The sequence below is a fragment of the Balearica regulorum genome, chromosome Z (genome assembly GCF_011004875.1).
Source record: "Balearica regulorum gibbericeps isolate bBalReg1 chromosome Z, bBalReg1.pri, whole genome shotgun sequence".
Lineage (NCBI taxonomy): Eukaryota > Metazoa > Chordata > Aves > Gruiformes > Gruidae > Balearica > Balearica regulorum.
This window is the reverse complement of record NC_046220.1, coordinates 55,239,833-55,256,169: the sequence shown is the minus strand read 5'-3', so window position 1 is coordinate 55,256,169 and position 16,337 is coordinate 55,239,833. Positions and strand designations below refer to the sequence as shown.

The 16,337-nt window shown below is 36.6% G+C and overlaps 1 protein-coding gene across 8 annotated transcripts in view; it reads left to right on the top strand.

Moving 5' to 3' along the window:
- KDM4C (lysine demethylase 4C) overlaps positions 1 to 16,043 on the top strand; it is a 274,177-nt gene extending 258,134 nt beyond the window's left edge. For all 8 annotated transcript variants that reach the window (XM_075741245.1, XM_075741244.1, XM_075741239.1 and 5 more), the window contains 3 exons: positions 8,656 to 8,775; positions 12,592 to 12,684; positions 15,441 to 16,043. In XM_075741245.1, the coding sequence (XP_075597360.1) occupies positions 8,656 to 8,775; positions 12,592 to 12,684; positions 15,441 to 15,617 (390 nt within the window). In that variant the 3' untranslated portion in view covers positions 15,618 to 16,043. The remainder of the gene's footprint in view (positions 1 to 8,655; positions 8,776 to 12,591; positions 12,685 to 15,440) is intronic.
- Positions 16,044 to 16,337: the final 294 nt, after the last annotated feature.

Genomic DNA, 16,337 nt, shown 5'->3' with positions numbered 1-16,337 from the left:
GTTGCAGTAGAAAGACAGACAACTTAATAGATAAGCATAAAAAATGAATATAGGATTGATTAAAGGCAAATTAAAGCTTCACATACAAGTATTTTCTTTACATGGTTTCCTGTGTATAATGTCCTTTCCACTTTTTAATGGAATGTTTTATGGATCCTTATCAATAATGATTTTACATAAGTGCACAGTCATGCCCCCACATCTCAGCAGGAGAAACAAAATGGAAGATAATCCATTACTTTGCAGTTTATGATAAGATGGCTGACTTTGCAGGGAAGCAGGTGAGAGACAGAAATATATTACAATGCTTCTTGTCTTTGCAAAGTGAGTGTGCGTTCATGTCCAGGACCACAAGGAGAACAGCTGTGATGAGCATGTGGAGCACAGTGAAATCCCTGGAATTGCACAGGAGCCATTGAGATGAAGTGGGACTGCTGGGAGTGAGGGATGAGCATTATTTTCCCTCCCACCTTTTTTCTGACATAACCCAGGAATTGTAGGATTTTCAGATCTGGGAAATTACCCTATTTGTTGTATGTTTCACAAGCAAATTATTTCCAGATTTGCGGGAGGGGGTGGAGGGCAGTGTAGTGATTGAAATAGTAACTTTGTAAGCTGAAAGGGAAGTAAGAAATTTTTAGATGTTTTCAGGAATGCATGATCCAGTTTGACTTCCAGTTTCCCTTTGGTGAAAGCATATAGCCACTTTATAAGAGAAGATTCAGTAACATTTTAAGGACAACATATTATACATAAATTCAAAGTGTTTTTGTACTATGCATTCTATGATCCAAGGCTAAATTTTTGAATTACAGTAACTATTCTGTTAATCTGGTGATTTCACTGAATTTATACCAATTCAAAACCAGAATTGCACTCCTGGGAATCAGGCCTGCTCTTTCAAATGCTAATGCACTGTGTAAATTGCCGTTCCTGTTTAGATAAAAATCTGAGTGTGGCAAATGAGCTACCACTTTCCTTTTCATTCAAATCATCTTGGAACATACAAAACCTAATTTTGTGTTTCTAAAAATTTGCATTGACTACCGTATACTATCATTTCCCCAAAGGAAACATAGTTTGACAATGTGTTGAGATCAGTGGTTGTTTTCAGAGAGTTTCCACAATCTGTTTCTCCATTTCCGCTTTAGTGGTGTTGGTAGATATATTCACTGTTTTCAGCTGTGCTTACATTATTTGTCGGTATGACAAGCTTTTCTAAATCGGAGGTGTTAGCTGTAATCACGTTAGTCGTGCTCCTTATGAAACAATCACTGGTGAGCATGACTCTGGAAGCTTAATCACTAGCACTCAGGTTGAAAGTTAATGTTAGCTGAAGTAAGGTAGGCAGAGGAAACAACTTGCATTACGTGCCTTTGCAGAATGGCCTTGGGGACGTTGCAGCTCCATGCTCAGGGCTGTTCAGAGGTACCTTTCCTGCTCTGCCACGGGAGCCTTTTTCTCTCCTGGGTCTGTACAGCAAGAGCGAACTCTTCCTGACAAGCATGGTCACCCTGTGCTTAGTCGTGCACTCCTTCCATTTCAAGCCATCTTCAGCTGGTTTCTGTCAGTACAGAGAGTGCTGTCTCTTGGCAGGTACCCCTAGTAGCAATGAAGTAGGATGGTAAATTTAACTCAGGTCCTAATTTAAGGGGAAAATTCAGAAACGACTGCTGCAGTTCAACTAGAGTCAGTGAGAGGGGACCATTTCTGTGCAAAAGCCAAATAATCAGGCCCAGATTTTTCCTACTTTTTCATGTTATGAATTTGGGGACTAGAAATCTGTTTGAAATCTTATCAGTGAAAATCAGATGTAGTTAGTGTGTTTTGTCTGTGTTGTGAGAGGTAATTTAATTTTGTGATTAATACCAGAATGCTTGTTTGCAACAAATTGAAATGAATGTGCTATGAACTGAATTTGCTGTGAAATGAATTTCAGTTCCTCTAGAATAAGAGGATAGAGATGTTGGTTACTCGGTTTCGGAGACCATGCATGAATTTTAAGTTATTTTTCAGAAACCATTGAATTCCTAGGATAAAAGCCCAAATGGGTCAATATTTTGGTTTGCTCCATGCAACTTGTGGTTGGATAGACCAATACTAAGGTCTGAGGCATTCTAATGGATTTAAGCAATGTGGGGAATGACAGAAAATGGACAGTTTCTATTTCATGGTTTGATTTTAACAATATGTATAAATTTACAAACAGACGCAAGATGAGTGATAGTAAAAAAATATGTGGCTACACAGAATAGGAAGGCCAGGTTTATTGCAATTACAGAGTGATTTATCTCTAGTTCGTCTTTTTAGTATCTGTTTCTCTTTGATCTTTGAAACCTCAGGGCTAGATTATCAGCTTTCAGTCTGCCAGGAGGAGGATTACAATATTGTGCCATGGCCCCTTTGCATCAGGGATGGAACGATATGGAAAGGATCTGTATCGCCAGGCATGTTGGGGGGCTGAAGCCAGGCTGCTGCTTACCTCTGTCTTTTGCCATTCCTTCTTGCCAAGTTGTGTGACAACAACATAGTGGGATTCACAAGAGCCCTCTGATAGAGAAAGCCGCAGCAGCACAACAAAATGGATTCTTACACAGTCTTCCTGGAAGACTGCTGTTGATTGATGGGAATATATCTTTCTGGAGGGTTTTGATGTCACATGCCAGAGAAATAATGAATAACTTCAAAGGATGAAAAATATATTCAGCTAAAATAATTGTCACAAATAGTAGTTTTAAGCTAACATTTAAACAGTCTTTAAACTGATAGCATCCCAGGAAGAATAATACCTATCAGGTTCTGTGTAAATACCATTCCTTTAACTATTAAGTAAAATAGTTTATACAATTTCTATGTATTTCATTCTGTTGCTGTGTTACAGAGCCATACAGCAAAAACAGGATTAGAAGTATGTGCTAGCTCACAAAACTTGTTGCAAGAGCCACACTTAACTACATTAGCCCTGTATTGTTTTTGTCAATTATACCAGCAATGGTATTTGACAAAAATTTGAATAAATAATGAGGCCTTTTGTGCTTTGTTTTGGAAACAAAGCAAATCAGCAAGTAAATCCCAGGAATGCAGAGGAGATGCAGAAATTTTTGCTAAGTGACATTGAGAAAAATGCTGTGATTTGAACACAATTTAAACAAACAAAAATACTGTGTTTTGAATACAGTCTAAACCATAGTGATTTGAAAAATAATAATAATTTGAAAATTATTTAACAAGTTCCAGAAGAATGAAATGGTTCAGAAAAGAAAAAGGCTACTCTGCATGTCTAAAGAATTACTTTAAATGGTGCCAGTTTATGAATGTAAACCTCAAGTTTGTAAAACAGTGCAGCTGTAAGGGAAGAATTTATGTTTATTCAGATAGGTTAGTGGTGAATAAGAGTAAACTTCAAGAGTGAACAGACAATATTGTCCTTGCAGACAATATTTCCACTTAATACTGTAAACCGTAGATTGATTTTCCTTCAATATCTTTCCAAGTTTTTGGCATTAATTTTTTACACAAGGAAAAAGCAATGTCAATCTTCATTGTATTGTTATAGATATATATATGTATATAAATGTTTTAGGGCTATGTTCAGGGAAAACTGGCCTCCAGTAATATTCATCAGCTGTAGAGGAGGGTCTTCACACTGTTACTTAGGGATTGCAAACATCTTTTACCTTGCAATGTTCCATTATCCTCTTTCCTATTAAGCCCACTGTAGGAGCACAGCTGTGAGTCATCTCTTGAGTCAGGGTAGTATCACATCATCAAAACAATTAACAAGAGCCTTGTGATCTGGCCAAGTTGCCCCCTGATTTGAATAGATAAGTATTGGCATTTTTCCATTTGAATGTGATTGTTTTCTAGCAACAATTTTAAATATTGGACTACTGTTGGGTTTATACCTCCTCCTCTAAAAGATGCCAATGTGGGCCACATTTTCCTCTTTTCAGACAAATTCTTGAGATACAATAACCAATGTTATTGCTATGATATTAAATACAATATTAACCTTATGAACATTACTTAAAGGCATTAATTGATCCCTTCACCAATCACACTGCACATTCACCAAAGACTGACTCAGATTTGGAAGGAATTGGTTGCATTTAAGCTTCTGAAGGATCAAACACTGAGCTATAAGCTGACCGTTGAAAGGGAGAACATTGTACTAGCTAATGAAAAACTTTTCATGCTTCTAGATTCAGGAAGAATGAAATGGTGGGGGTTTTGTGTGTTCAGAATATTCAGAAATCTTTCTGAGAGCTTTTTTCTTTCCATGTATTTAACCTGAAAAGAATTAAAAAAAAATAAAATTGTTATTAAATAATATATTGCAGTCTCTAGGTCTTATTTGTTCAACTCCTGCCTTCCTCACTGCAGAAAAATCCCTCAAACTGAAAACTTACTGCTTTTCATTAAATACTCAAATATTCTACTTTGGCCATGCCAATATTTTCCTTTCTAAGATTTCCTCTCTATCTAGCTTTCTGTCAGACTGGAGACTCTGTAAATTAACATTGACTGATATTTGTAGTCACAGAATAATTTCATCGTTTCCTACTACAATCTCATCATGAAAGACTGCAGTATCCTTTCTACTATTAAATTGAATTGCAGGTTTCTTTTAGCCAGTGCCTGATGGTATGAGCCAGTTTAGCCTTTTTGACTTCAAGGATTGCACCATCTCTTTTGTCTGAATTCACTAAAGATACTTGTGTTCAGAGTGACTCCTTTGGATCAAACCTAGAAGAAGTCAAGGGCTCTTATATTCTTATTTCTAAAATAATTGTTGAATTTGAAATAGCTGAATTAATAACATAATTGCCAGACAAAACATTGTCAAAATAAAATTGCAGGTGTCCGAGAATACAGTTTCTGACAGTATTGGAGAATAGTCTCAATAGTTCATAAGTTCAACTTAGACCAGAATACCTATGCTTTTTAGCCTTGATTTAGGAAAGCATTTGAACATCTTTTTTAAAACTTTTTAAAAATTAAGACATTTTCTTCAAGTGTCAGTGGCTGTATTCAAATTACATTTCACATTTCCTGGGCACCTGTTTCAGATGCAGACTTCCTCCCTTTTCTTTCTTAGTGTGGCTCCACATTTGTTCCTAGTCTGTGTCAACCATCACAACCCTGCCACTGCAACTGGATTTGCTACTTGATACTTGCTCTGTGTAGCCTTAATGAACCATAGTATTGTCCAACCTCTGTGACAGAAACAGAGGAATATCAGAAGAGAAAAACAGCAAAAAAATCTGCTTTATCTGTGGTGCTGCACACAAGAATTCCTGACAGCATAGGAGACAAACCCAGCTCAGGAAGATTGTATCCAAGTGTATAAATACCTGATGAGGGAAGTAAAGAAGATAGAGCCACACACTTCTCAGTGGTGCAGAGTGACAGGATGAAAGACAACGGATACCAACTGAAATACAGGAAATTCCTTAACATGGAATTTTTCTTCACTTAAGAAAAGACTTTTTCACTGTGAGGGTTGTTGAATGCTGGGCTAGTTGCCCAGAGGGGTGGTGAAGTGTTCATCCTGGGAGATACACAAACCCAACTGGACATGTCCCTGAGCAACTTCTGTAGCTGACCATGCTTGGAGCTGGGGCTCTGAGCTGTGAAACAGCTAGAATGTGAAATTGGTCACTTAAGTGAATATGTTTTTCAGTACAGATAGGCACAATTTTGTCCATTTGTGTGAAGAGGAAAATATATTATGTAATTGTACAGGAAATGTACACAGTTTGCAATCTGAATGTAGATTGGGCTCACACTGTATGTTATTTACAGCTGATATATGGGAATGTTGAAGGATTGCCATATCTTGATGTCTGACTTTTCATTATATGACTGAGAAATGTGAGGTTGCATTTTTGCAATTTTGTCAGACTAAGAAATGGGTCTAATTATTCCCCAGAAGAAAATGATAAGAATTATTTTTGCAGTAAAAAGATAATCTCTAAAATGGTTATATAATATGAAAATAAAAGGTAGGAATTCTGGCAGAAATCAGCAAAAACTATTTAGTACGAATTTCTCAAACATTGTTCCATAGACTAAGACATTGTGGTGATACATGAAGAATGGGCTTGTTATTTGTCTAGTTATTTGCATGAGAACTCTAATTTTCCATATGAGCAATTCCATTAGCTATCCTAGAGAAGCTGTGAGATTTTCTTCTTGTGCAAGGTGCAAAGGGAGCAATTCATGCTGGGCTTTTGTTCTTGGAAAATTAATGTTTGGCTTGACATTGTTGATAGATTGTTTTCAGGAAATCTGCTATCTTCCATGATGCATTTTAAAAGTTTGGTTCAAGACACTTACCCAAGACTCCTTTTTGCACTTTAGCAATAAATAGAGGAAAAAGTATGATAACAACAATAACTATCTTGACAGTCATCACTGGGAAGAGAGCATTAAAAACATAGTCTCATTTAATTTATAGTCAGAGCTATGATAGTATTTAGCAATCCCTGTTCCCTGAGAAGTCATAATTATTCCACTGTTGGAATCTTTTTCCCCTTTCCCCCTGCCTCTTCTGGAAATACTAGGAAGGGTAATACAGTAATACCACCTACTACCCCAAATATATGGTGAAGTTGAAAGGATCCATCTTTCTGTGCCTGTCACAGCAACCTTTGCTGTGTGTGGTTTAACCCCAGCCAGTAACTAAGCACCACGCAGCCGCTCGCTCACCCCTGCCCTCCCAGGGCAATGGGGAGGAAAATGGACAAAATACCTCATGGGTTGAGATAAAGACAGTTTAATAGGATAACAAAGGAAGAGAATAATAATGATAGTAATAACAATAACAATGTATATATATGTGTGTGTATATGTAACTGTAATTATATTATATAAAACAAGTGATGCACATATGCGATTGCTCACCAAATGTGAAAGGAAAAGAAAACTGTCTGATGCCCAGTCTGTTTCCAAGCAGAGATCCCGCCTCCCGGCTAGCTCACCCAGTTCTGTACGGAGCCTGACGTCATATGGCCAGGAACGTCCCTTTGGCCAGCCTGGACCAGCTGTCCTGGCTGTGCTGTCCCTGCTTCTGGTGCATCTTTCAGAAGCTGAAAAGTCCTTGACTTAGTGTAGACCATCAGTGTGTTATCAACATTATTCTCATACTAAATCCAAAACGCAGCACTATACTGGCTACTAGAGAGAAAATTAACTCTGTCTCAGTCGGGGTCAGGACAGCCAGGCAAACACACAGGGCATATTTTAGAGCTGTCCCCTTGGCACAGCACCTGAGGGATGACAGAGACAGTATTGTCATGCAGGAGAGTGTGTTTCTGTGAAAATCCAGCTTCTCATTTCTTTTCTCATGTGTTCAATCAAATTAATGGATTAAGTTACATGTGATTAAAAAGCAGTTTATAAAGCCTGGATTTGGTTAGCATGATATTGTAAGAAGGCAATGTCTCACTAAGGATCATTGTGGTGCATTTTTGCTCCCACATTTTGAGTTCTTTGTCTTGATGATTGTTGGCCTCTCTTAGAAGTGAACTGTCGAACTAAAAAAATACAGTATTTTTGTAAATTATTCTATGTAAATCTGAGACTTTGAAAATGGTAATAGTACTGAAGCAACCTGAGATAATACCAGGGCCTGCAGGACCTTGTCACTGAGTCCTTGTACCTGAGTCCTTGGCTTTATCTTTTCTTTTCCCAGTCTAGACCTCTTAGCAGTGAGCTCAGATAACATGGTCACCAAGCATGTCCTCTCACACCTAGGAGTATGCCACTGAATTAGCACTAATTTCCATGACAAGTCTTGTGATGTAGTCAGTACAAAGTATAGATGTCTTTGTTGGGGTGAGTATTTGGCAGATAGCTTCCAAAGAATTGGTGAGCACAGACCTGACACAATCCTTTTCTGGTCCTTTGTTCATTTCCTCATGTGGACAGCTGTTGTTATGGGGGTGTGGTCAGCAAATCAGTCATTTAGGTCATACTGAGTCATAACGGACAAAAGAAACAGTAACGAGGATATGTTGCGACAAGCACGAACTGACACGCTCAACAAGTCAGGCACAAAATTTGGCCAAAACACAGCAAAAACATATCTTTTGAAGAAAAATCCCACCTAGTTCTTCTTTGTAAGCCTTTTGTAAGCATTTGGATTCTTTCAGTGTTTCTCCATCAGTTAAGCAAAAAAACTCATTGGCATTCTCACCATTTATAGTTTCAGCCATCAGGGTATGTTTCAGTCAGCAAAGTTAGCATCTAGCAAAAATGTGCTGTGGTTAACAAAACATGAGTTACTTGAATATGTAAAAGAGAACGTGTTGCATTTATGCAATTGCACTTTTGTGATCTTTATTTTCAATGTGTGATGGAAATTAATTTTGGGGGAAATGCATAACAGTTGCTGATAGCTGTCAGATTTATGCATATGTTGCCTTGCCAATGCAGCATCAGGCTGTAAAGAGAATTTTTCTTTGGTCAGTATGTCATTTTCATAAAGGCTAACAGTATCTTCTGTTAGCCCATCAGCAGGATTGTAAAACTCGAAATACACATGGTGATAAATCTCCTCCAATTACATAATTGTAAAAAGCAGCTTACTGGTAACTTGAAGGTGTAGTGGCTCACTCACTGATTTGAGAATCCATCTTTCTTTGTAAATAGAGCAGAGATTGCCTAAGGCTGGGCCCACCTGCGGAAGGAGAGGTTGTCCAAGTGAAGTGGCCTGATGGAAAGCTGTATGGTGCAAAGTATCTGGGAACAAACACAGCTCACATGTATCAGGTGAGTGTCTATATTCATTACCATGTGCCTGTTTTTTAGATGTCTTTATTGCAAATAGTTCATTTGGCTCTAGCATTAGAATGGCCAGCCACACCTTCAAAGCTGCAAAAGGCTGGAGTGTGGACTTTTATTGTAACTGCTAATGCATTTAAACTAATAAATAAAGCTCTCTAAACCATTAATAAGTGGTGTGCACTCTTTGGGAGTTGAGGTTTCACCTGTTCTTATAAAATTTAGAAAACAGGTTATTTAATAACACAGGTGAACAGGTGGAATATTAAGATTGAAAGATAACTTTTGTTATATTCTTCAGGTTATTTACTTCTATTTGATGTCAGGTAATTATACAATTAATGATGTAAAATTAAGTATTGGTGTGTGACTACCATGAACCTTAGGCATTCTGTAGAAGAATGGAAGGCAGGACACTAAAAAGAAGAGCATAAATAGCTGCAGTTTCATTTGTCTGAGGCACTTTTGAATTAATTAACACATAATCTAAGGAGCGTTTTATCCTCAGCAAAGGTGAAAAGGAACTGAACACTGAAGGCAAGGCTAAAAAGCTGACTTCTGATTTCAGAGACACAATAATTGTTTTTTTATGTACATGCCTTTGAGAAAAATCAGTCAGCAGCTTTGACTACCCAGGTGAATGGTAGAAACTGCAATAAAACAATCACAATAATAATAGCACTTCTGAAAGAATGAGAATCTAGGTATATTTCATTTATATATATATAATCATTTTCACTTATGTAACTCTTTTCATCTGAAGGCCTCACATTACTCTACGAAAATGGCAAATTTACTATTATATCTGCAGATAAATTAAGGCACAGGGAGGCTAAATGACTTGCTGCATTGACCTTCTCATTTTGCCAATGACTTGGAGTCGAACTCAAGTCCTCAAATGCCTGATCCCTTGAGCTAGTCTCTAAATCTTACCTCTTCCCTTATATTTAGCAGCTGTATTATGTTGTGAAGGTGAAAAGTTCTTTATAAAATATAAAGATTATTGTTCTATAGTAACATTAATCTTCAAATAATTTAATCTTCTAAACAGCTGGTCTTCTGAGGAATGCTGTGAGGTAAATTAGATGAATATTTTTATCTTTCATATTTGAAGGAATCTGACATAGTCAGAACAAACTTCTTTTGTCTGGTTTTAGACCTTTTGGACAACATGATGAAATCAGTTTAGTTAAGGAAAACAAACTAGCGTGTGGAGGTTCAGCAAGGTTTGGAGTTCCCCAGCAAAACAATCACGGGAGATTACTGTAAACGGCACATAACAACCCCTTTCAAAGGGGAAATAGCAAAGATGAAAGATTAGAGGGAGTCCAGATTGCACTGCATAGGACTTTGGAGATGAACAAGTACTTCAATCTGTAGGACAGGAGAGGAGGCTGCCGGAACACAGCCACAGATTACAGAAAGTCTATTACATGGAGGGTGCAAGGCTAACTTCAAGACACATTAGTAGTTTTTCCTCTGGTCTTTCTGCACAGCCTGTCTGATAGCTCCCAGGACTCGTGCATACACATACTCCATTCTTCTTCTGGGTTGTGAGATCTCTGTTGCAGCCTTGAGATTCTCTTATCAAATCTTTTGTGATCTCTTAGATGGTATGACAAAAGGAAAGACTGAAAAGGACTCCAAGAAGTTAGTATTATGATCTAATAAGGAAAATGTGTTCTAGTTGGATAAATCTGTGAATTTTCCTCATGTTTATGAGACATGTAACAAATATGACAGTACTTGTGCCTGCAGGAGCTATGACACAGTGCACCAGTATTTGCGTCATTCAGTTTGACATTCGCGACCTAGTAGCCTACACAATCCCTAAGCAGAGTTATACGTGCCAAATGAAGCAGGTGTTCAAGTGAAATTGTTAATGTGATCTGTGTTTGGTATCTTGATAATATTTGGTATTGACATTCACTGTTTATTTTTGAGCTTCATTTGAGATGATTACATTATCCATTCACCCTATTAATAGCCGTCTAACAATTTCAGCTGACCCTTTAATATATGATGTCCTGATAAAAGAAAATCTCATGGAGAGAACAGCATACTACACAGACACAGAAGCAGCAGAAGTCCAAATAAAATAACTTACTGGATAAAATTGATTATTTGAAATGTAGTATCTGAAGTCTGGATTAAATTTGAGCTATTACAGATGGTGGGTTTATATTTTGCATGAATCATACTATTGAAAGTCTTAGAGGAGCTCTTGTTGTGTTTGCCTTTAAGAGTATAGCAAATTTATTTCCAGTGTGGTATGCTGAGTTATAGCTGAAGAACTTCCCGTTACTCTTCATTGTAAATGTTCAATATATTTCATACTGCAAACATGCCAGATTCTGTGGTTTGAAGCAGTTCCTTGCTGCTGTACACTACCAGTAAAAACAAAAAGATTGCCAATTCAGGAGGTGGTTTTCTGATCTCATGGAGCTGGCACACTTCTTTTCCTGCCCAGTTCTTTCACCAGTGATGCAAAAAATATTATTACCAACTATATTGTGCAAAAACGTATTACCAAATATTTTGTGCAATAAGGAGCAGGAAAAGCAGAAAGGCTGCTCCTATATCCTAGTGAAAAATACCTAAATTGCCGTAATTTTATTAAACAAGCTTAAGCCAAATTGACCTTTAAGTTCCTCTAACATACTACTACCAGACTAGGCTTATGGCGTTAGTAACAGGAACAGAGAGGATCAAGGATGACTTTTGTGACTTCACTGTCCATCTGTGCTCTGTGTATTTTAAATGCATTCCAGATCTGTGCATCCCTGTTAAATTGCTGTAAAAAAATTGCTTTTAAAGAAGTTAATAGTTCATAGATCTGTACGCTGACTTTTGAGAATGGAAAACCCAGTCCATTTACAAGTTCAAATATATGGTTTTTCCAGTTTTATCTATGACAATACTTTTGCTAAGTTAATGTTTTCCTATGTATGTAGTTGGGCTTATTCTTCCAGGCTAAAACTGTTGTCATTCATAAATACTCATTAAGTCACCTAAGGATGTGGAGTCGGACTTCTTTTAAGTTTACACCAAACTTTGAAGTACAGTTTCTGTGGGAACTAAAACTGCAGTCATAGATAATAGGTGAAATTCACAATTGTTAGATGAAATATTAAAAAAAAGAAGCAGCTACTGAAAAGGCTTAAATGCTTCAAAGCCTCAGCATTTTAACATTCCCAACACCTAGTTACATTTCCTTTCTCATTTTCTGCTAAGAGGGTTCATGTTGGATTAAATCTAAACCTAAGCATGATAAAGCTTTTCATCTTCTGAACTGAGCATTTTAAAGAATTCCATCAGATTCAATAAAATTCTGTTAACTGGTATTTCCTTAGTTGTCACTCATACGTACTTTCTTTTGACATGGTCTTCCTCAACCTTGAAGCACAGGATGTTAAAATTATTTTTTTATTTTTTACAAGCAAGTAAAAAATCAGAGGCAAATATAAATGGCACAAGGACATTGTAATATGTCACTCCCACAAAAGAATGTTGTCTGTGTTGTTACTGCTCGACATTGCTAATCTAATACATGTATGTATGTCAGTGTTGATTTTGAAGTCTCTTTGCTTACATATTATTTTCAACTTAGGAATGTGTTGCAATTCCTAAGAAATAACATTTTTTATGTTATATCCTAATTTCACCTTACTAAAATAAATAGCAAAATATTTGTATATAATCTTCTGTGTTTGCACATATATTTTTGTCTGGAGACATTCCCAGAAACTTCCTGTGAGAGTTAAAATATGATTTTATTTTTAAATACCCATTTTTTTCAATTAGGTTGAATTTGAAGATGGTTCTCAAATAGTGATGAAGAGAGAAGAGATCTATACACTAGATGAAGAGCTTCCTAAGAGAGTAAAAGCACGTTTTGTGAGTATTTGCTAATGATAACTTTATAGTATATATATATATATATATATATACTCAAAATGCCAGTAGCACTATACTTGACTTTATTCTGGATTTTCAGTTTTAATTGGCTAAATATTTTGTGAAGCCTGTACTAATATGACTGGCTAAATCAGCACAACAATTAGCACAAGTGTCCATTTGCTAGTGAGTATGGTTAGTTGCTTTTCCAGTACAGGCAAGTGCTGTTATCAAACATAATTCTTTTCTCCTAAAAGGGACATCTTGATAGATCATCTGTCAGATCATGAAGTTAGTAAAACTTCTAAATTGACAGTCATTCTGTTCTTTCAGTATGCTTATAGTGTGTATACATTTTTTAAAACTTTCCAAGTTCTTAGAGCTTTGTGATTTTAAAAGCATTGAATTTAATAAAAATGCAACTAACTAGTTCTAAGAAACAAAGTACCTGATCAGAACTCATTAATGTCACTGGCAGGACTCATCAGCATTTCACTAGTCTTTGGTTTAAAACTAAGTCTTCACTATATTTTTTGAGTTTCCTGCAGTTTCAAACAACATCCACCAGTTAGTCATTTGTATGTATGTCATGTGGAAAAGTTCGAGGTTCATAAAAAGCATAACAAAGTTTGAGAAGGACAAGTTATGCTATACAGTTGTCAGAGGAGACAAGATGGCTGCTGTTACCTATCTTTGTATTCAATGCTAAATATTTTGCAACTCAATCCATTACCAACTCTACTCAGAAGAGCACCATGTTCTTCTCATGTCTATGTTCTATTTTAGAGTTGTTTGTTCAAAACCGCATTGCAAGTTAAATGTTAGTTTTCTTAACCTGTTAAACCATGCATAAAGATGCAAAAACCTTGTCATATTTGAGAACAATAATTCACTTTTCTAAATAAAAATTTCCCTCTTATTTAAAGAATATTTTCAGTAAAGCTTTAAAAAGGAGAGCAATGTGCAGTATATTGTTCATTGATGCAGGGAGGTGAGCACATACACATTACGTGTTCACACATCTGTTATGTGACATTAATTAGCTGATTTTTGAGACCTGAGTGTGAGGAGTTGTAGGGGAATGATGTGTAGATTTGATTCTTCAAGAATACATCGGCTTAGATGAGTTTGGTGGACTAACTAACATAGCATTACACGGAGAGGTAGCTGAAGAAGGTTTCAGCCTGACTTTCCTTTTCTATGCTTCTTGCCACATGCAGCTGCCATCATCATTATTATCATCATTTCCTTTCATCCAGTTCTCTGCAGCCAATACCAACATAGATGCTGTCTATTTCAGAAGCTAGACTCATGTCAAAGGAGAGGATTGGCATCATGTGTGAAAGGGACAGTTAAAGCTGGGAAAGGAAGAGAGAAAGAGAAACGTGAGGCTGTCAGCCTGCTGAGGGAGTGTTCACTGGCAGGATGCCCTGTTTTAGTCAAAGAATAGAGTAAGACTAGGACAGCTCTTTCTAATGGGAGGTGCAGTGCTCAAATATTCTTGGCTAAGACACCTTTTTGTCAATGCATTTGGGATAAGTGCACGCATCTTTCAGTGTCCTGACCACCTAGGGTTAAGATAGGTGTGTTGGAAAATGTTAAATGAAGCATCTGGCTATATTCAGTGGGATTTTTCATTCTTCTCAGAAAGCATTTCATTACCATTTTTTGTTTTAGAATTGATGTGTAAAAAGTATTTATAATTAAGTGAGTGTTCTTTAGAATGTAAACTGTTGCATTTCACTAAGGATAACAATACAAATGCAATTGCATTCGTGCTATTCTTAAAATGGAATTTTTATTGATCAATATTTTTTTTTTTATTTGACACCATTAACTTCATAGAAGAATAAAGTACAGGTTAAAAACATTGAATTTGGTCAACTGAACAAAACAAACCACAGCCTGTGTTCAGAGCTTTGCATGATGTCCTGCTACTGCCTCGAACTCTATAAATATGTAGCTTAGTCCTCAAGGTACGCTCAATACCTCCTTCCCCTCCTCATGCTGAAGACAGTGCAAACTAAGAGAACTTACGGTATTGTTTTCACCTCTTGAAATAAATGACTCCAATTCCTTCTAAATGATGCTTTGGCTAATCCTGGGAATTTTACCATGACTCCAGTAGTGGAAGTTGGTCCAAAAATTTCTGCTGCTGTTTTTTCCCAAATGGGTTGCTGTTTGCTGTCCCACTGCTTTGTTCAGTTGATTCGGAACTGTTTTAAGTTTGCTGACAAACGATGGAACTTGTGACTCCAGTTCTTTGCAAATTAGTAAGTATGCAGGTTTCTTTTCAGAGGTCCGTGCCATAGTACCTTGCACTTAAAACTTTTCTGAGTAGCACAAAAAGCTGGATAATACTTGACACTGCAAGGATCAAACCTGACCAACAATTGCATCGCTTCCATGTGGCTGTTTTGCACCTTGAGTTAGAGTGATTCTATGACCTCTGGATAAAATAAAAACTAACAGCTGGTATTAGTCACATGTTTTTAAGGAACGCTACAGACTTAGAGAATTAAATGATGTACATGCAAAATATGAAAAAGTCAAAATTATATTTTAAATGTGCATTTAAAATATGTATTTGATATGTAGACATTTTCCTGAAAACAGGTGTAAATGCATGGTCAGTAATGTCGCTAACTTCATGTGATCTAGTGAAATACATCTGAAATTCCATGTAACTTGTCTAAAATACGTCAGAATGTGATGGCCTCTATGGAGTTGTATGTGTAATTAATGTGTGGTTTTAGTCTACAGCCTCTGACATGAGATTTGAAGACACATTTTATGGAGCAGATATTATCTTGGGAGAGAAGAAGAGGCAGAGAGTATTGAGTTCCCGCTTTAGGAATGAATATGTGGATGATCCAGGATACCGCACCTTCTTAAAAAGCTCGTTCCAGAAGAAATGCCAGAAGGGGCTATAAAGGAAGCAAGAGAGAGAAAGGGATGTTGATTAAAAAGCATGCAGCGTTATTTGCAATTGGTTTTGGTTTAATCGAACACTCAGTTTTACAAGGAACTAATCCGTACACCAGCCTCAGAAGCTGAAGTAGTTGAGTTCTGATTTCTTCAGTTAATGTGTTAAAGATTTTGTAATGTTTTGCATTATGAAACTAAGGGGGAAACCAAGAGAGAGTATAGAGGGATTACACAGTGATATGCTGAAGAAAACTTTCAGTCCTGCTCACATTGAAATAGGTGGTAAAATTCCGTTTGAATTATAACAGAAGATTCACATTCAGAAGAGGAGACATTTTAGTAGAGAGATAATTTCAGTGGCTCATTTTTTTCCACAGACAGGGAAGGATGTTAAGTTCAGCAACTGCAGTTTTTATAAAACATTTTTAAAACAAATACAAATATTTACAGGATTAAGACAAACAAAAGCTGTACTTTGTACAGTGCTTTTACATTTTTATGTCACTACTACTTTCAGTAGGGTTTGGTGTGGACTCAACTGTTGACTTAGATATTTTTGGCTTTTAAGAAAGATATCTTCAGTGCAGCAAGGGTTTATTGTAAATTTAAGAGGCAGATTTTGGCAGTTATTTTTAAACATGTTTTTCATAAGGTCTGTTAAAAATAGCTATTTGTAAAATACAGTTTTCTTTCATGTATATTAAAAATATAGAATTTAAATATAT